The 21,467-nt window shown below is 47.1% G+C and overlaps 2 protein-coding genes across 2 annotated transcripts in view; both read right to left on the minus strand.

The window, feature by feature from the left end:
• Nucleotides 1-11,844, minus strand: part of IL17RE (interleukin 17 receptor E) — a 53,985-nt gene extending 42,141 nt beyond the window's left edge. Inside the window, exon 1 of the mRNA XM_028719698.2 lies at nucleotides 11,675-11,844. The gene's annotated coding sequence lies outside the window, so the exon portion shown is untranslated. The remainder of the gene's footprint in view (nucleotides 1-11,674) is intronic.
• Nucleotides 11,845-18,195: 6,351 nt separating this feature from the next.
• JAGN1 (jagunal vesicle mediated transporter 1) lies at nucleotides 18,196-21,340 on the minus strand. The gene is made up of 2 exons (XM_028719704.2): nucleotides 21,189-21,340; nucleotides 18,196-19,855 (listed from the first exon to the last, which is right to left on the minus strand). The coding sequence occupies exons 1-2, from the start codon at nucleotides 21,275-21,277 to the stop codon at nucleotides 19,393-19,395; spliced, it is 552 nt and encodes a 183-aa protein (XP_028575537.2). The 5' UTR covers nucleotides 21,278-21,340; the 3' UTR covers nucleotides 18,196-19,392.
• Nucleotides 21,341-21,467: the final 127 nt, after the last annotated feature.

Raw genomic sequence — 21,467 nt, forward strand, 5'->3', positions numbered from 1 at the left:
GCCCACCTATGAGTCATGCGAAAACATCCTTCATGCTACAAGCCAGGTAGCTTGGAGCTAGCCAACACTCCTGTCGAAACAGATACCCTTGGATTCACTTTCTAGGTTGGTATCAAATCAACATTTTTTCCTCTTCTCGCTGTATGTTGGGGGGCGTTTTCCTTCAATGTGGTTCAGGTTGCTGCGACAAGACTGATTAAGAGACCTAATTCTTTAATACTGGAAATTGGATCTGAGCCCCAGGTTGGGCAAAAGTTTCCTGTATGTCCTGGTTTTTGGGTGTAAAAATGGCATCTGGGGGGAATTTTGCCGAAACAGCAAAGTGTCAGGGAAAGCCCGGATGCATGGCAACGCGATGGAAAAAGCAGTGGAAACAGCTCAAAACCTTTAAAATCACTATTTTTGGGCTAGGTTTTTCTCCCAAATCTCAAGAATTTGGGTTTGTCCCCCCCCCCCAAAAAAAAAGCTTACAAATTTTGGTTGTTTCCTAAAAAAAACCCTCAACAACTTTGCGGGTTTCAGGAATTCTACTTTTTTGAAATATGGGAACCCTAGGGAAGATGTGGAAATATCTCACATATATCTCACAACCAGGAGGGTTGCAAGATATATGCTCATTACTTTAATGTCTGTGGCCTTTTTTGCCTCTCCAAAACTGCTGCTTGTTGTCCTTTTCACACATAGACACCTTGCCCCCTACCCCTGTTTCAAGGGGTGGAGATAAGGGGGAAACAGCTGTTTGTCGATGGAATGGAATGGTTGGTGAAACTGTCCTTCTTGCACCACAGCACAGAGACATTTTCCCTCTCTTTTTGGAGCTGGGGAGGGAAACCACTGCAGCTCCTTGCCAAGGGCGCAAGGGACCCTAAGTACGCCCCTGATAATATAGAACCAACTCTTCATGTTGTGGTTTTGAACCCTTGGTCTCTGTTCCTGGAGGCATTTTCTCATGTCACAGACACCTTCGCCCCTAATCTCATTAGTGTAATTATAAATGAATTCATTGTTTCAATACCCAGAAGCGGTGCTGTTTTTCCAGAAAAGGAGGTGCCGGAACTCACCATGAACGCCTCCTTTGTTCTCTTAGAATGGCAAAGGCGCCCACCTGAGATGTGCCAGAACTGAGTTTCTGCAAGTTCCAGCTGGGGAAAAAAAGCCCTGCCCTGAAGTCCATAAAGGTAAAGGTAAAGGTAAAGGTAAAGGACCCCTGACAGTTAAGTCCAGTCGCAGACGACTCTGGGGTTGCGGTGCTCATCTTGCTGTACAGGCCGAGGGAGCCGGTGTTTGTCCGCAGACAGTTTTTCCTGGTCATGTGGCCAGCACAGAAATGCCATTTACCTTCCCGCCAGAGCGGTACCTATTTATCTACTTGCACTTTTTTGCGTGCTTTCAAACTGCTAGGTTGGCAGGAGCTGGGACTGAGCAACAGGAGCTCACCCCGTCGCGGGGATTTGAACCACCAAACTTCTGATCGGCAAGCCCAAGAGGCTCAGTGGTAACCCAAGTCCTCCTTAAGTCCATACGCGTATGCAAAACCTGGTCCTGTGTACGCTTACTCAGAAGTAAGGGCCACTGTTTCCAGTGGGGCACACTTTCAGATAAGGATGCATAGGACTGCAGTCTAACTTAATGGCAAGATACATTGACTGATAAGGATAAAGGCACACATTTCACATGGTTTGGTCTGCATGATTCTTTTTAAAACTTTAAATAGCAGCTGGTGGGGGGGCAATCAGGATGAAGATCACAGTATAGGACGGAGGGTTTTTTTAACCCTTCAAACCCCTGGTCCTTATCCTGATAAACATTCCCCCTCCTTCCCAGTTTATTTGCAATAAGTGGGGAGAAGGCATTAAACTTATCGGAATAAGGAGAAGGGTTGATTTGCAGTCCAGCAACACGTGGAGCCACAATTATATTTAGCACAGTAATAGTGAGAACCCGCCAGGTCTTATCGGGGCAGATAACAGCCATTTATATAATAATGTTCAAGTTTCATAATGAAAGGAAGCTTAAAAAGCATCACACTAATGAGCAGCTCCTGAATCTCCACAGTGATTGTAGGCAGTATGTAATTAAGTATAATTATGTGTTCTTCTGGAGAGTATCTTTCCCCTATTAACCTAAGCAGCGCTTTGTTTCTAAAATGAAAACGTCCTGGGTTCAGGCCTGCCTAGGCATGGAAGCCATGATGAAGCCATGCTGTAGGCATGTACTATTATTGCTCTGCAGTGGCGTAGCGTGGGGGGTGCAGGGGGGGCCGGCCGCACCGGGCGCAACATCTGGGGTTAGGGCAAATCCACAGGTTAGGGGACGCAAATCCACGGGTTAGGGGGCGCAAATTACTTGCCTTGCCCCAGGTGCTGACAACCCACGCTACGCCACTGTTGCTCTGTGCCTCCCTTTACTTACGGCCATCTTAGCCTATAGTCAGATGTATATAAAACAATCAGACTGTACTTACAAATAAGCCCACCTCGAGAACTTGTCTGTGTTCCCAGAATTTAAGCAGAATTTGTTGGCCTGACCAGAATTTTATCCTGTTGGCCACTTGTGTGAGAAATTGAGGATACGAAAACAGAATATTTATATTTTAGGAACCTGCCCCCGCTAATTTGTTTTAAACTGATTTAAAATTGTATAGTGGTACCTCAGGTTACATACGCTTCAGGTTACATACGCTTCAGGTTACAGACTCCGCTAACCCAGAAATAGTGCTTCAGGTTAAGAACTTTGCTCCAGGATGAGAACAGAAATTGTGCTCTGGTGGCGCGGCGGCAGCAGGAGGCCCCATTAGCTAAAGTGGTGCCTCAGGTTAAGAACAGTTTCAGGATAAGAACAGACCTCCGGAACAAATTAAGTACTTAACCCGAGGTACCACTGTATTTTTAAATTGCTGTAACCAGCCCAGGGACCTAGCGGTGAAGGACAGGTTGGAAAGAAAGAAAGAAAGAAAGAAAGAAAGAAAGAAAGAAAGAAAGAAAGAAAGAAAGATCATTTCCATCTGAAAGTTTTTTGTTCAGTGGTTTACTCTGTAGTAAAAAGATTGACTATGCAAAAGCCTTTGACTGTGTCGACCACAGCAAACTATGGCAAGTTCTTAAAGAAATGGGAGTGCCTGATCACCTCATCTGTCTCCTGAGAAATCTCTATGTGGGACAAGAAGCTACAGTTAGAACTGGATATGGAACAACTGATTGGTTCAAAATTGGGAAAGGAGTACGACAAGGCTGTATTTTGCCTCCCTGCTTATTTAATTTGTATGCAGAATACATCATGCAAAAGGCTGGGCTGGATGAATCCCAAGCTGGAATTAAGATTGCCGGAAGAAATATCAACAACCTCAGATATGCAGATGACACAACCTTGATGGCAGAAAGTGAGGAGGAATTAAAGAACCTTTTAATGAGGGTGAAAGAGGAGAGCGCAAAATATGGTCTGAAGCTCAACATCAAAAAAATGAAGATCATGGCCACTGGTCCCATCACCTCCTGGCAAATAGAAGGGGAAGAAATGGAGGCAGTGAGAGATTTTACTTTCTTGGGCTCCATGATCACTGCAGATGGTGACAGCAGCCATGAAATTAAAAGACGCCTGCTTCTTGGGAGAAGGGCAATGACAGGCCTAGACAGCATCTTGAGAAGTAGAGACGTCACCTTGCCAACAAAGGTCCATATAGTTAAAGCCATGGTTTTCCCAGTGGTGATGTATGGAAGTGAGAGCTGGACCATAAAGAAGGCTGATCGCCGAAGAATTGATGCTTTGGAATTATGGTGCTGGAGAAGACTCTTGAGAGTCCCATGGACTGCAAGAAGATCAAACGCATCCATTCTTAAGGAAATCAGCCCTGAGTGCTCACTGGAAGGACAGATCGTGAAGCTGAGGCTCCAATACTTTGGCCACCTCACGAGAAGAGAAGACTCCCTGGAGAAGACACTGATGCTGGGAAAGATGGAGGGCACAAGGAGAAGGGGGCGACAGAGGACGAGATGGTTGGATAGTGTTTTCGAGGTTACCAGCATGAGTCTGCCCAAACTGCGGGAGGTAGTGGAGGACAGAGGTGCCTGGCGTGCTCTGGTCCATGGGGTCACGAAGAGTCGGACACGACTAAACGACTAAACAACAACAACAACAAAAAGATTGCAGCATTTGACCACAGCAAAACAAACAGACTATGCATACACACCATACACTTAAAGCACAATACTCCCTCTAAAGAAATATTAGAACTGTGGTTTAATCCTGGCAGAGCTACAGTTCTCAGCACCCTTAACGAACTACAGTTTCCCAATATTTAGGAATACGTGTCTGCTTTAAATATACTAGCGCATTAGCAGTCAAATAGGCCTTTCTGTAGAGGAGGTTAATTATTGACAAAAAAGGACAAACATGGTCAAACCAATTAAAGCTTCACTTCCTTATTCATCATTAAAAAAAACAACACAGAGATAATTAAAGGGGAGTGAAGGGGAAGTGATGGAAATTAAGCAGAGAAAAACAAACTGAAATATAATTGGCCGACTAATAGGAATTTAATTGTGTGATGTCTGAATTAAAGCTCTTGAGTTTCCCCAGTGATCCTGAAAACCTCTAGAAGTCTAAAGAAGAAGAACGGAATCTATGTGGCTGCATGATGATTTCAACACAGAAATCACTAAATTAAGTACAGTGGTACCTCAGGTTAAGTACTTAATTTGTTCCGGAGGTCCGTACTTAACCTGAAACTGTTCTTAACCTGAAGCACCACTGTAGCTAATGGGGCCTCCTGCTGCCGCCGCCCTACTGGAGCATGATTTCTGTTCTCATCCTGAAGCAAAGTTCTTAACCTGAAGCACTATTTCAGGGTTAGCGGAGTCTGTAACCTGAAGCGTATGTAACCTGAAGCATATGTAACCTGAGGTACCACTGTATTCCTACCAAGCTTGGATTCATGCATGCAACCAATTATTATTTTTCTACTGATTAAATGCATAATATAACACTTTGGCATGTTCAAAGTGCTTTGCATGGATTATCTTAATAATATTTACCAAAACCATTATTATTATTATTATTATTAGTAGTAGTAGTAGTAGTAGTAGTATTACAAGTACTGTACTACTAATATTGTTTCTGTTAACCCCATATTAGGGGCTGAAATTAAAGGATGGTGGCCCATGCTTTTTTCTAGAAAAATAGTTGCCAGAACTCACCATGAAGTTTTTACGATAAGTGCCACTTTTTAACAACAACAAATAGGCGTGCCATGTTATAATAAAAATACTGCTCCCTTTCCCTTATGGAGGATCTAAGAGCCCATATAGAGTCCTTTTGTAGGTTCTCTATTGGTAGGAGAACATAACAGAGGCCAACCAGAGAATATTGAGAAGCAAAGCAGCTAGTAAGCCTGATCTTTATTAACTGTTGCAACAGGGTGCTCACAACCACACGCAGGAGGCAGAAGGGACCTAGAACAATGGTGTGCAAGCCCTTATATAGACTTTTGAAGTTGCCCACCCTGTAGCCAAAGACCACCCCCCAAAACATCATACATACATCACAGAAGGGGGCGGGCTACAGCAGAAATCCTGTCTGGCAGGATACTGATAATGATCACTTGATTGCTTTACCTAGGCAGCCTGGCCATTCCTTTTGAGACGCTAAATGCTTAGTTCTTGAATCCAGGTCACAGGCTGACCCTCTTCATACACAATACGCCCTTAAGATAGGATTTGTGAGCAAAGAGGCAGTGAGGTTTTCCCATTTCATTCCTCACTGCAGAGAATTTTTGAGGTGGCTGGAAGAGTCAAAATGGGATTGTTCTGTACTACAGTGGTACCTCAGGTTACATACGCTTCAGGTTACATACGCTTCAGGGTACAGACTCCGCTAACCCAGAAATAGTGCTTCAGGTTAAGAACTTTGCTTCAGGAGGAGAACAGAAATTGTGCTCCGGCGGTGCGGCAGCAGCGGGAGGCCCCATTAGCTAAAGTGATGCTTTAGGTTAAGAACAGTTTCAGGTTAAGAACGGACCTCTGGAACGAATTAAGTACTTAACCTGAGGTACCACTGTATTTCAGACATGTGGTGCCATTATTGCGTACCCTTGAGTACTGCACCGTTGGTGGCAAAGGCATATTTGAACCATTACTGTATTTTTCGCCCCATAGGGCACACCGGCCCATAGGGTGCACCTAGTTTTTTGGGGGGGAAATAAAGGGGAAAAAATTTTATTTCCCCCCCAGGCGCGGGCCTGGGGCGGGGGAAGCCCGAGCTTCCCCTACCCCAGTCCCCAGAACAGGCTGCTCTTGGCAAGCCGTGGGAGCCCTCCCACAGCTTGCGCAGAGCTGCCTCTATCCTGAAGCCCGGGCATGACTCCTCAGCGCGCCCAGGCTTCGGGGTGCAGTCAGCTCTCCGCAAGCCGTGGGAGGGCTCCCGCGGCTTGCGCAGAGCTACCCAAAGCCCGGGCGTGACTGCTCAGCGCGCCCAGGCTTCAGGGTGCAGGCAGCTCTCCGCAAACCGTGAGAGCCCGGCGGGAACTCCCGCGGGCTCCCCAGGTTTGCAGACAGCTTCGTGAAGCCTGGAGAGCGAGAGGGGTCGGTGCACACCGACCCCTCTCGCTTTCCAGGCTTCAGCAAAAGCCGGCATTCGCCCCATAGGACGCACACACATTTCCCCTTCATTTTTGGAGGGGGAAAAGTGCGTCCTATACGGCGAAAAATACGGTAATTTCTTGGTTCGAAATAGTTCAGCTTTTGATGGCCACTAAAATTTATGAAATGGTAGCCCGGTGATTCTTTTCCCTCCTAGAAAAGCTATTCTGAACGCAGCGACAAGAGGCAGAGTGCTTAACCCCTTCCCCACCAACTTGCTTACTCCCAATCCTCTTCTGAAAAGGCCAAATCCCCACCATTCATCTGCAGCACATTTTAAGCATATACCTTCCCTCAAAGAATCCTGGGAACTGTAGTTTTACCCTCTACAGTGCTTCCATTCCCAGCATTCTTAACAAACTACAGTTCCTAGGATTCTTTGTGCTTCAGATGTGCTTTTAAATAGATGGTGGGAATGTGCTCTCTTCCCCGCAGGGTTTCAAATGCTTATTTGCAGTGCCAAACACATCACTGAAATCAGCAAAGGAAAAGCCACTGCCCAAAAATTGCAACGGGGAAAGGCTTAAGCATTCCAACCTTCCTCTCTTGTTCTCACTCAGCCAGTCCTCAGCAGCTTTTCCAGCAGAAGATAGGCCATGTGGTTAAAATTGCATTTATGTATAACATGTTAGAAGGGACGTGGGTGGCGCTGTGGGTAAATCCGCAGTGCCTAGGATTTGCCAATCGTATGGTCGGTGGTTCGAATCCCTGCGGCGGGGTGAGCTCCCGTCGTTCGGTCCCAGCTCCTGCCCACCTAGCAGTTTGAAAGCACCCTTAAGTGCAAGTAGATAAATAGGTACCGCTTTATAGCGGGAAGGTAAACGGCGTTTCCGTGTGCAGCGCTGGTGCTGGCTTGCCAGATGCAGCTTCATCACGCTGGCCACGTGACCCGGAAGTGTCCTCGGTCGGCGCCGTCTCCCGGCCTCTAGAGTGAGATGAGCGCACAACCCTAGAGTCGGACATGACTGGCCTTCGGGCAGGGGTACCTTTAACTTTACCTTTTTTAACATGTTAGAGGGATGCGGGTGGCACTGTGGGTTAAACCACAGAGCCTAGGACTTGCCGATCAGAAGGTCAGCGGTCCGAATCCCCATGATGGGGTGAGCTCCCGTTGCTCGGTCCCTGCTCCTGCCAACCTAGCAGTTCGAAAGCACATCAAAGTGCAAGTAGATAAATAGGTACCGCTCCGGCGGGAAGGTAAACGGCATTTATTGGCCGAGGGAGCTGGTTTGCCAGAAGCGGCTTAGTCATGCTGGCCACATGACCCGGAAGCTGTAGGCCGGCTCCCTCGGCCAATAAAGCGAGATGAGCGCCGCAACCACAGAGTCGACCACGACTGGACCTAATGGTCAGGGGTCCCTTTACCTTATAACATGTTGGCAGTGCTATTTTTCAAGAAAAAGACACTGCCGGAACTCACCATAAACACCTCTCGTGTTATCTTATACAGCTGTACCATGGAAGTCGAATGGAATCTGTTCCCGAAGTCCATTTGACTTCCAAAACATTCAGAAACTAAAGTGTGGCTTCTGATTGGCTGCAGGAAGCTCCTGCCGCCAGTCAGAAGCCATGGAAGCCCCGTCGGATGTTCGGCTTTTGAAAATCATTCGAAAAGCGGAACACTCACTTCCGGGTTTCAATTGTTCGAGAGCCAATTTGTTTGGGAGCCAAGGTGTTCGAGATTCAATGTATAACTGTACAGTGGTACCTCCGGTTACAAACTTAATCTGTTTCGGAGGTCCATTTGTAACCCAAAACCACTCGCTAATGGCGCCTCCTGCTGCAGCCGCACTGCTAGCATGCAACTTCCACTCGCAAAGGTCGCAGCAAGGGGCATCTACTTCCAAGTTAGCGGAGCTCATAACCCGCAGCGTTCGGAAGAAGGACGGTACATAACATGAGGTTCCACTGTAATGGCAACAGTGCCCACCTGAGAGGTACCAGAACCGAGTTCCAGCGAGTTCCTGCTTTAAAAAAAGCCATATATGTTGGGTGGCTGTATTAGCACTACCTAATCCAATCAGAAGGTCAGCGGTTCAAATCCCCGCGATGGGGTGAGCTCCTGTTGCTCGGTCCCAGCTCCTGCCAACCTAGCAGTTCAAAAGCATGTCAAAGTGCAGGTACAGTGGTACCTCGGGTTACATCCGCTTCAGGTTACATATGTTTCAGGTTACACACTCCGCTAACCCAGAAATAGTGCTTCAGGTTAAGAACTTTGCTTCAGGATAAGAACAGAAATCAGGCTCCGGCTGTGCGGCGGCAGCAGAAGGCCCCATTAGCTAAAGTGGTGCTTTAGTTTAAGAACAGTTTCAGGTTAAGAACGGACCTCTGGAACGAATTAAGTACTTAACCCAAGGTACCACTGTAGTTAAATAGGTACCTCTCCGGCGGGAAGGTAAACGGTATTTCCGTGCACTGCTCTGGTTCGCCAGAAGCAGCTTAATCATGCTGGCCACATGACCCGGAAGCTGTACACTGGCTCCCTCGGCCAATAAAGCCAGATGAGCCCCAGAGTCGTCTGTGACTGGACCTAACAGTCAGGGTTCCCTTTACCTTTAATTTGCAATCTGTAAAGTAAATAAATAAATCTGCTAAGGCCTCCCTCTTGTGCACACCATAGCAATGTATGTAGCGGCTGCCACATAAAAGCAGTGCAGCCACCACACTTTGCTGGAAGTTGCAGCAATGTCCCAGCAAAAATGTTTCCAGCCACTCCTTGCATATTTGAAAATATATGTGATCCTTTTTATTCTAACACCCTCCCCCCTCAAAGTTTAAGTACTACATGGAAAACTGCTTTTGTACCAGATTGGACTATGTTATCCATCTTGCTCAATATTGTCTACTTTGGCTGGCAGCAGCTCTCCTGATCTCCCTGATCCTTTTAGCTTGAGATCTCAGCCTGGGACTTTCTGCATCCAAAGCATCTGCTCTACAGCTGATCTACAGTCCGCCCATCCTGTCCCAGCGTACAATAATTCAGCATACAACATGTCACCTTTTCTAGAACGCTTTTACATCTTCAAAGAGCTTCACAATCCTTAGCTTTTATCTCCCGCAACAGACAAGGAGGAAGGTTAAGCCGAGGCAGTCTTTTGTCCGAGGCTACCCAGCAAACTAAGGGACGCGGGTGGTGCTGTGGGTTAAACCACAGAGCCTAGGACTTGCCGATCAGAAGGTCGGTGGTTCGAATCCCCGTGACGGGGTGAGCTCCCATTGTTCGGTCCCTGCTCCTGCCCACCTAGCAGCTCGAAAGCACGTCAAAGTGCAAGTAGATAAATAGGTACCGCTCTGGCGGGAAGGTAAATGGCATTACTGTGCGCTGCTCTGGTTCGCCAGAAGCGGCTTAGTCATGCTGGCCACATGACCCGGAAGCTGTACGCTGGCTCCCTCGGCCAATAAAGTGAGATGAGCGCCACAACTCTAGAGTCGGCTACGACTGGACCTAATGGTCAGGGGTCCCTTTATCTTTACCCAGCAAACTACGCAACATAAAAATAATTCGAGACAGGCCCATGCAGGGCAGGGGGCAGCAGGGTACACTCAGAGGGCTAAGTTGGCTGGGGGTTCTCCACCAGACTGCCATGCCAAGGATGCCCCATTTCTCCCAGCCAACTAGGGTCTTATTGGGCAAATCAGCCATGCTGTCTGTAGGCGCTGCATGGCTTCGATAGTAAAATCTGGATCTGCATTATTGTGTACTGGTGTGTAGTGTCAGGTCAGATTAGGCAATGGCACGACTGTGGCACATCTTACGGACAAGACGTCTGCCTTGGGCCTCAGACAAGCTCTGCATGGACCAGATTTGAGGCACATGCCAAAGGGAAAGGAAATCCTCACTATTTTTTATAACACATGGCAACCACTTCTGGAATACATGAGACAGTAAGCGCGATCCACCGAAATCCCATGGCAACATGTGCAAAGATTTCTTGGACTAAAATACAGGGGTGTGAGTTGATCTTTGAAAGCTGTCTGGTTGGTAGGTTTCAAGTTGAGTTATTGTGTGTATGTTCTTTGTAATTAATAAAGTTATTTAAAATAATAATAATTTGAGGCAGCTTCGCCCACCTCCAGCACAACCTGATGAACTGTATATATGAGGCTTTTAATTTCTATGCAAATTGATGTGGAAATATGCCTCTATGAGAGAGAGAGAAGACAGAGGAGGAGGAGGAAGAGGATTCATAAAACCAACGTGTTAACCATCTTGCCTGCAAGTTTCATATTGGTTGCTCAACTTGTATTTGGCTGAGAGTCCATGCGCACCTCTGACGTAAAGATTCAAACCATTTTACGCTTTCCTTTTTTTAATGAGGCATCTCCTCTCGGATGTGAAATAATCAAGCAGTTCCTGGGAACTGGGAAGCATTGCCCTAACTAGATGTTCATACCTTTCCAATCCATATTGATTTAAAATTCTCTGTGGGCAGGTGAATTTCAAATTAACACTCCTGGCTGGCGGTTCCCTACACGGGACTATCACGTACAGTGGTACCTCGGGTTAAGTACTTAATTCGTTCCGGAGGTCTGTACTTAACCTGAAACTGTTCTTAACCTGAAGCACCGCTTTAGCTAATGGGGCCTCCCGCTGCCACCATGCCGCCGGAGCACGATTTCTGTTCTCATCCTGAAGCAAAGTTCTTAACCTGAAGCACTATGTCTGGGTTAGCGGAGTCTGTAACCTGAAGAGTATGTAACCTGAAGCGTATGTAACCCAAGGTACCACTGTATATCAAAGAGTGCTTTTAAAATAGGGATACCAGTGCTCTTTTTTCTAAATGTTTAGGGGTACTCTCATTTTCCTACTCATATTGAAATACTGCCCCTCAATGAGGCCAAACTTAGATTCACAACATGTTTAGGGCTATGCGTACCCCAGCGTCCGTCCCCCCCCCCCCAAAAAAGGCACTGGTAATTACTATGAGCGTTTGTTAATTGCCGCTACTCCATATAACATGTCCTAAAGCAATTCGCAATCATAAAAGCACACATAATGCAATGTTTAAAACATACATCGAAAAGATAAAAGAACATTTTACCAGGTTCTGTTTAGTTGTGTCTCTTGTTTCCATGGATTCAGGCCAGAATTATGGGGTTGTTTCTCAGACAGGACCTTGACTCGTTTTATGAAGGCAAGAGGAGCTTTATTTGCCGATCATCTAACAGCAAGCATCCATCGCCTTTTATAACTCTTCTCACGGCCCTCCTCAAGATTTCTCCTCCCATTTCCACCCCCTTTCCATACACACCCAAACCTCCAGGCTCTTTCTGGCCTTCACAACCTGCCTTTTTTTACACACATCCCTCCCATGACAGGATGTCCTTGGAGATGCAATACGCCACATGCTGGTTCTATGTTATTACGCTATCACAGAGATTTAATCTCGGCCGCAAGGAGATCTTGCCTTAGTAATACTTTCTAATTTGCATTAGCAATACTACTTTATTTTTCTGCAACTTGCATGAGTCATACCGCTTTCTTTGTTTGCTAACCCTGGACTTAATCATATGTATGCAACTGGGAACAGTGACCATAGCGCTATCAGATTCAGCAAATATTGGATCTGCAAATGGCGGATAAAACCAAACACAGTTGTGTTTGACTTCAAATGAGGAATCTTCGAAAGAAGCGAGGGGATTGGCAAAAGGAAGCTGGAAGGCAAAGAAGAGGCTCAAATCTTTCCAGAACGCCTGGGGGCTGTTCAAAACCACAATAAGCGGAGTTCAGCTGTACAGTGGTACCTCGGGTTAAGTACTTAATTTGTTCCGGAGGTCTGTTCTTAACCTGAAACTGTTCTTAACCTGAAGCACCACTTTAGCTAATGGGGCCTCCTGCTGCTGCCCCGCCGCCGGAGCACGATTTTTGTTCTTATTCTAAAGCAAAGTTCTTAACCTGAAGCACTATTTCTGGGTTAGCGGAGTGTGTAACCTGAAGCGTATGTAACCCAAGGTACCACTGTAATTTATACCGCAGATCGGGAAAGGGTAGCACCTAGGCCAAGGGGATTTCAGCATGGTTGACAAGGAGGGTCAAAGAAGCTATTAGAAGCAATAAGGTTTCCTTTAGCGTTTTTATTCCTGTTTTTATTCAGTTAATGGCATTTTTCAATTGCCTTGCACATTAAAATGTAAAACAGCTTGACAGGTTAAACTAGGACCCATAAAAGCAGTTTAAAACCAGGGGGGGGAATTAAAACCCATAAAAAAATAAAGAGAAAGAATTCTGCATATAAAGAATTGAGTACAATAGCAACTACAGGAGGAATAGAAAGAATTATCATTTGAGTACAGCAAAAGCAGCAAGGAAATGATATAACTAGAAAAACAAAAGACGTGTGTGTGGAGAAAGCGATAAAATCTACCTTTTAAAAAGAGTGGGTGGGGAAAAGTAATTTGGTCTAAGAAACATCAAAGCATGTAACAGTCGATTAGATGCTGCTGCTTTCATCCTAGACTCTATAAAAAAACTGTGTGTTAAACTAGTTGAAAAATCCCCTTAGCTTGTTTTCAAGCAACTTTTTCCACTTCTACTTAGAAAAATAAAACTTATTGGAACCAATTTTAAATTCTACTTACCCATCAGAAAATTACTCTCAGATGCCTACAATATTATTTGCAATGTGATGAGAAGGAATCCAGTCTCATTAAAATCGATTTGGGAAATGGATTTGCACTGTGAAACTGATAACACAAACAAGCAACAAGCCTTTGCAATTATTTTGGGAAAAGGTATTTGAATACACATAGCACAAGCTGATCCAAGGATAACTTTACTAAATCTTACTTAGTTGGTCTCTAAGGTGCTACTGGAAGGAATTTGTTTTATTTTGTTTTGTTTTGTTTTGCTTTGTTTTATTTTGTTTCTACTACGGCAGACCAACACGGCTACCTACATGTAACTTTACTAAATCTGCCTATGGATACCGATAATAATTTACTATTTAATGAACCTACTAATCTTCCTCATGTCCGCAACAAGATACCTGTTAGTACAATACAGTATTGGAAAACAGCTACAAACTTAACTCTAGAGGCATGGTAAGGCAGACCACAGACCACAACACTTATGGAGAAACTAACTAAGTATATTAGGACACTAAGAACCACAAAGTCTGAAGATGATTTTGGAACAGTATAGTGCATGTTTATTAATAACGCTGGAAAGGAGAGTGCTATCTCTTCCCCACCCACGGTTCGCTATGGAACAATCTGTTAAGGCAGAGATTAGAAGACACTTCACTGATAACGCTTAAAATATTGTACAAACCAGCTCAATATTTAAATGTATTGTTTACCATTGAATACGCATGGAATTTTTATTGGAGGTGGGGGGATATATGGGGATTGCTTGTTGTAAGTCTTTTCAGACACTGGAAAATTAAGTTAAGAAAAGAATCATTCAGTGGAGGGGAAAGCCCTCTCTTTATCTACTTTATCTACTGTGGATTTCCACTGAATGAATCAGAATTGAGATTTAAGCACTAGACTCCTGTTGCAGCCTGTGCCGCAAACACTTGCAAATCTGTAGAAGTCAGGACATGGGTCAGAGACACCAAACAGCCATACAGTGGTACCTCGGGTTAAGAACTTAATTCGTTCTGGAGGTCCGTTCTTAACCTGAAACCGTTCTTAACCTGAGGTACCACTTTAGCTAATGGGGCCTCCTGCTGCTGTTGCGCCGCCGGAGCACGATTTCTGTTCTCATCCTGAAGCAAAGTTCTTAACCCGAGGTACTCTTTCTGGGTTAGCAGAGTCTGTAACCTGAAGCATCTGTAACCGGAAGCGTCTGTAACCCGAGGTACCACTGTATTGTGAATACAGTGGTACCTCTAGTCTCAGTAACTTCCTCTTGTCACATTTATTTTCCAGGTTGTACAGTCTGCACACAGTGGCAATGTTCACCTCATTTTCAAACAGGGAGGCATGTCTTACGAACTTAATTCATTCTGGAGGTCCGTTCTTAACCTGAAACTTTTCTTAACTAGAGGCGTGCTTTCGCTAATGGGGCCTCTTGCTGCCGCTGCGCCGCTGGCACACGATTTCCGTTCTCATCCTGGGGCAAAGTTTCCAACTCGAGGTAACTCTTCCGCATTAGCGGAGTTTGTAACCTGAAGCTTTTGTAACCTAAGGTGTTTGTAACTCGAGGTACCACTGTACGAACTTAATTCATTCCGGAGATCCGTTCTTAACCTGAAACCGTTCTTAACCTGAGGTACCACTTTAGCTAATGGGGCCTCCCGCTGCCGCTGCGCCACAGCCGCGCAATTTCTGTTCTCATCCTGAGGTAAAGTTCTTAACCCGAGGTACTACTTCTGGATTAGTGGAGTCTAACATGAAGCGTTTGTAACCCGAAGTGTTTGTAACTCAAGGAACCACTGTAGTTTGTTCCTTTGCTGCAGTGAGTGGACAATTCCCTAAGTAATAGAGATGCAAGCATTATGCCTGCTTCATGTGTGAGGGAGAGGATACCCAGATTTGCACCCTCAGGACATCTGGAATTTCCTATCTCCCCTTATTCTTTTGCATATTCCAAATCCCCTCCCCTTAATAAAATTCCTCCTTCAGAAAACTTTTATGAACTTCATGCTCTAGGAAGGGGACGGTACTGGTTATCTCGAGTGTCTCTGTCCCTGAGGACCTTTGGTTGGTTCCCCCCCCCCCCCCGTTGTTTGCTGCCAGCCTCCTATCCTCTTCGCTGCCCTTGGAGCTGCCTGTGTCATCCTCTAAAACTGCCACCAAACTGCTGTTTGCATCTGTCTGTGTGGTTGCTGTCAGCACCTTGGAATCATGGGATGCTATCAAGCTGGAATGGAAAATTCCCAGTCATCTCTCACCCCTGCAGAGCGTAACTTTCCTGCAACTTGCTTAAAGTCCTTTTTTTTTTTTTTTTTGCAATGTACCTGCACCGAGATCCTGGAAAGTTAGTAATTTCACTCCTTCCCATTCTGTGTTGGGTACTGCTTGGGCGTTTCACATTTCTTTTTACGGCGCACACCTGAAGAATTTTAGGCGTCTGGGATGTTGCTAGTATCGGAAATGTCTGGGAAAACCTCTTTAAACCATGCCACCGAGGTGGTACCGTATTTTTCGCCCTATAGGACACATTTTTCCCCCTCCAAAAATGAAGGGGAAATGTCTCTGTGTGCTATGGGGCGAATGGAGGAGGGAGGCAGGCAGGAAAAGCTCCCAAAAGCTGCACACAAGCTCCGCGCGGCTCTTGCAGGCTTTTCCTCAGGAGGGACAAGGGACTGACGCGGCCAGTCAGTCCCTTCTCCCTCCTCATAGAAAAGCCCACAGGAGCCGCGTGCTCCTTAAAGGGTGCGCGGCTCCTGTGGGCTTTTGCGGGAGGTGGGGTTATTGCCATAGCTGCGCGCAGCCTCTCCCGGCTGGAGAGGTGACGCGTGGCTGTGGCAGCAGCCTCTTTAGCTGCACGCCACCTCTCCAGCAGGGAGAGCGTGCGGGGGGCTAAGGAATAGCCCCGCGACCCTCTCCCAGCTGGAGAGGTGACGCCCGGCTATGGAAGCGAGGTGCCTGTCCTGCGAAGCCGGGGGAGGAGCAGAAGGGTCTATTTCAGTTCCTCCTCCAGCTTCGCTTGATGGGCGCTGTGCAGTTCTCCCTCTCCGCGCAGCGCCTCTCCTTCGCAGGAGAGGTGTTGCGCAGAGAGGGAGAACTGCACAGTGACCCTTCAGCCACACGTCTGCCTGGAAGCTGGAGGAGGAACAGAAGGGTCTCCTGGGGGAAAATAATTTCCCCCCCTTTATTTCCCCCCCAAAAAACTAGGTGTGTCCTATGGGCCGGTGCGTCCTATGGGGCGAAAAATACAGTAATTAAATCCTGCCTTCCCCATATCTTCAAGGACGCCTCTCAGTCTCAGATTACTTGTGTTATTTATGTTCTTCCAGGGTATCCACCGTAGGCAGTAGATTCAGTGACTTTAGTAAAGGTCTCAACGGAAGTGTTGTGCCTCAGTCCTATTCCTATTGTAGACTGCAGTCTTTTCAGAGGGATCCTTTTAGAACTGTTGCAGACAGTGCTCTTTTTCTAGAAAAAGAGGTACCAGAACTCATCATGAATGTCTCCCTTGTTCTCTCGTCATGGCAATTGCACCCACCTGAAAGGTGCCAGAACTGAGTAAGTTCCAGCTGGGGGAAAATGGCCCTGGTTGTAGCTCTCATGGGCTCCCAGTCCTCCCTCAGTAACACTATTATTCTTGCCGCAGTAGGACTTGCTTCCCTTTCAGAGTGGATCAGAAACGTTATCACTCAGTGCATGGTTTTAGCTGAGGATGCATAGCACCCCGAGATTCTTGGATCATTGCCCACCTGATCCACCTGCTTACCTGGCGGTTTTGTCACCTTGTACAATTCTTTAAAAGAAATAATGCAGCTGCGAGCGTGGCAGTTGGCTCACCTGCCATCTTGAATGATGACATCGCAACTTCTCTCCCCCCCCCCCCCAATTTTCCTGGTTTCTTGACCTTCTGCAGCTGAATGAGTTGGCTGCACCACATTTTTCTGACCAACAGGGCACATGTAAGGTAACCAGAAAATCAGAATAACCACCATTCAACAAGCATAAGATCTAGAGTATTATTAAATTTTGTCCCGATTTCCTACTGCTTGAAATCAATCAGAATAAAATAATAATATTGTGGTATGGGAGCAATTATAAGTTGCTATTAGAGAATCAGCATGTTAAGCTTGATTAAATAGATTGGGGAGATCTGCCTCAAAATCCTCCTCACAGAGCTACTATCCTCAGCCCTCTTAGCAAACTACGGTACCCAGAATTCTTTGTGGGAACTCATGTGCTTTGAACATGATTTAAATGTATGGTGTAGATCTGTATTAAGAGTCGTTTTTGGAACCAATCTTGTTCTGTTCTTCAGCTTCTTTTTGTACAGGGGAGCAAATGTTTACAACACTTGTGACTACCTCAAGGAAGCTTTCTATGTAGGCGAGAGATCCCTGACAGATCATATTCTCACCACACAAATCTCCACTTTCTTTCCTATTGACAGTGGCATTCCTTAGGCCAGTGGGCATCCTTGGAATTTTGAGAAAGGGCACCCATCACAAGATGGCTGCTGTGGGGAATGGAGCAACACAAAATGGCTGCCACCTCTCAAAGAACAGAAAAATGTAGGGGAAAATGACATCTACGCCATTGCTGCGCTTGCTCAGAGAGAGCTCTTTGCATCTCTCCTCTGTTCAGAATGGATAGGAAGGTGGCTGTCCAACTGCAACATCCAATGAAATGTGTCCAAGCTTAATGGGGCATGTTCCAATGTGAACAGGAACTGAGCAGAAGGCACAAACAGCCTCTCATGTGCACTGTGGATTTTTGAGGGGATATTTACTGAGACCTTTCACGGACACTGGAGGTACTGGTGGGCAGTCTTAGCACTCATGCACACCACATTGTTATCTGGCACTACGAGGCCCTCAGTGCCTCCTGAAGACAGAACAATGCATGATTGAGGGTGGTTTCACCTATAGCAGCTCGAGCCAACTGCCACCATCACACCCACCCCCTGCTAATTAAAAACAAAACCCAGGTGCAACGTTCTGCAATATTTTTCTTTATTTGGTACCCAAGTACATGGGGGTGGGGTATGTGTGCTGAAACTCATTAGCTGGGAATGGGGTGGCGGCAGCAGTCTCTGGGGCACCCAGGCAGTTATAGGAAAAGGCAAGGCGGGTTATGAGCAAAGATTGAAACCCATCTACATGACTAAATGAGCAAGGGACAGCAGGCTGTGGTTGCGTCGATTGGGCAGTTGGGCTTTGGGCAGTGAGGCTACAGGGAACCAGACAGAGGGCCTTCTCGGTAGTGGCGCCCGCCCTGTGGAACGGCCTCCCATCAGATGTCAAAGAGATAAACAACTACCTGACATTCAGAAGACATCTTAAGGCAGCCCTGTTCAGGGAAGTTTTTAACGCTGTACTGTTTTTAACACTTGATTGGGAGCCGCCCAGAGTGGCTGGGGAAACTCAGCCAGATGGGCGGGGTATAAATAATAAATTATTTTTATTAGTAGTAGTAGTAGTAGTAGTAGTATGTAGACGATTGATGTCTGTAGTGATGTGTGCGGTTTGCCTTGTGCGGTAGGCTGTCGAGTGTTTTGCGGTGGTCCCCCCCCCCCAAAGCTCAACAACTCTGGGCAATCTCCCCCCAAAAAGTGCAAGAACTCTGAGCAATCCCCCCCCCCCCAATTATTTTGTTGCAGTCCCAAAAAATAGGGGTCGTTATACACAGAAAAATAGGGTAAGTACACATAGCATAATCTCTCAAAAGGGCTTGATTGGGAGCTCTTAAGATGGGTGAAACGTGATGGGACCTCAAGCCTCACCATGAACTCACATCCTCTTACCCAACTCACATCTAATCAACTCAAGAAGATGGAGTCAGACTGCCTGGTCACAATTCAGCGTCCTGCATCTCTCAGTCTGAGCAAGCTAGGTAAGGTCTTTCTGAATGGCACCAGTTGCCTCTCCTGTAAATCCCTCCCAAAAGGAGGGTTGCCGAAATCTGCAGCTCCTAGTCCCTGTGGTTGCCAGCAGAGGGTTGGAAGGCACCCACAGAGGCTTTCACCCTGCTCAAACGGAGCCCTTGCCATCTCCCATCAGCTTGGCATGGTAGGGAGGGCAGAGAATCCCAAATAGCGCCATCTGCCTCTGCTTGAGCAGGGCACCCCTGAGCCCCCACCCCAAGCCCCCAGACATCGCTGCATGCAGGTGAACTCCTGGCCGCCTGTTCATTTCTTCTTTTTCTCCTGTGTGCTGGTAAACCAGGAGTCCAGCAGCTTCTTGCTGTAATACAGCTGCCAGCCGTGAACCTGCACGGCGACCACCACCAGCAAGTACATGACGGAGACGGCGGAGAAGCCAAAGATGAAGCGGTAGGCCTTGCCGTGGCGGTAGAGCTGCTGCGCCATCGGGAACATCTCCATGCTGCCGTAGATGAGAGGCGCCACTGAGAAAAGGCCCGTGCTGATCATGGAGATGACCAGGTAGCTGATGTTGTTCCGCGGGAAGGAGAAGAGGCCGAAGAGCGAAGGGACGATGCTGAGCAGGTACGGGTACTCCCACTGGTAAGGCATGGCCACCTGGTCGTGGGGCAGCAGCTTGAAGTGAGCGACGCACATCTGCGCTGCCACCAGAAGCCACAGCGCTATCTGCATGTAGATCAACTTCTTAATCTCGGACTTGAGGGACACACTGTGGGAAGCAGAGAGGGAGGGGGCGGCAAGGGTGAGCAAGAGCCAGCACTAAAAGGTAATTTCAAATATGGGGGTGAGATACTCAACACCAAGACAAACTGGTGAAGAACTAGGCAGAATGACATAGGCTATAAGCTAAGAAAAACCCAAACAAACCCAAACCCAAAGCAGGGAGTTGATTTTCTGGATGTTAACCCCTACCATCTCAGACTGCAGAATTATAATATTATTGCTATTTATTAATGTATGTACCACTTAATGCCAAAATAAGCTTCTAAGCCAGTGTTTCTCAACCTGTGGGTCCCCAGATGTTGTTGGACTACAACTCCCATCATGCCTAGCCAGCATGACCAGTGATCAGGGATGATGGGAGTTGTAGTCCAACAACATCCAATGTTTTCGTTTTTGTGTCACTTATTCTCATCTCAGATCCCCAGACATTGTTGCAATGCAACTGCCACCATCCCTGACTGCTGGCTGAGCATAACAACAGCTGTAGTTCAGCAACATCGAGGGACCCAGAGTTGACGGACGCTGCTCTACATCCTCAGCCATGTGCCCTCAAGTGCTGCTGGACTACAACTCCCATCACCTGTGAGCACAGGCCAGGATGACAAAGGCCGAAAGGATTTGGAGTCCAACATAGGCTGCTCTCGACCAATTGAGCAAAAGAATTCCGACTGTACTTATCTGTGGCGATTGGGATGATCCTATTTTAAAGAACAGAGAATCAAATATTTTATGGGGCGTGCTGCTGCTAATTGAATACTAATATTCTGCAAGGAAGGTGGAGCTGCAATCCAGTTGCCAGCTTTTTTTTTAAAGAACAAATTTCCTGTGCCTTTAGCAGCCGCACAAGAAATCAAAATTCAGTAGAGGAAAACTTTTCCTAGCATGCAGATACTGTGATGGAGAAGGCCTGGCCAGCTGAATCTCCAGCTGTGTGAAAGACACAGGCAGAGGAAAAACAAAACAAAACCTCATTAGTAGGTGGCCGAGCCATCAACCTCTTCACACAACACATGATCTCCCCCCCCCCCTCCCGTCTTACTGCATAGTGATTTACCGGGCGATCTGCATAATGACTTTACATGCATTTAGCTTTCCCCCACCCACACTTTTGAGCAAGAGGGCGGCGGCGAAAACGCAACGACGCAGCCCCAAAGCTGCCCGATAAGCGGACGGGGGGGACCCCACGGAGGCGAATGACTAAGGAGGGATGACAGCGGGAAGCTCCGGCAGCGTGCACTGCTGCGGAGGCGGGGGAAGAAGCCTGGTTTCCCCCGCTGGGCGCGCGGCTTGCTGGCCCCAGCCCCCACCCCGCGCGGCACCTCATTTGGTAGTGCTTTGCCACGCGCTCCCGGTGCTGGAAGTCGCTGCCGTCGGTTCCAGCGGCTCGAGGTCCCGCGCGGGACGCCATCTTTCACCAGGAGGGTTAGCGAACCCAAGTGCGCATGCGTCAAACTAAGGCCGTTCCCGTTCCCTTCGCGACGGTGGCTATAATGTTGGAAGCGGGGGGGGCGGATGTTTGCTCCCCGCGCCTCTCTGATTGGTAGCTCTCGCCGTCTCTCGTGTGATGCTGACCAATCCCCTAGTAGGAGAAGGAAAGG

The sequence above is a fragment of the Podarcis muralis genome, chromosome 2, assembly GCF_964188315.1.
Source record: "Podarcis muralis chromosome 2, rPodMur119.hap1.1, whole genome shotgun sequence".
In the NCBI taxonomy this organism is placed as follows: domain Eukaryota; kingdom Metazoa; phylum Chordata; class Lepidosauria; order Squamata; family Lacertidae; genus Podarcis; species Podarcis muralis.

Coding starts and splice junctions, on each gene's coding strand:
- JAGN1 (XM_028719704.2), bottom strand. CDS start 21,277: ATGGCGTCCCGCGCGGGACCTCGAGCCGCTGGAACCGACGGCAGCGAC. Junction 19,856..21,188: donor GCAAAGCACTACCAAATGAG/GTGCCGCGCGGG, acceptor TGCTTCCCACAG/TGTGTCCCTCAAGTCCGAGA.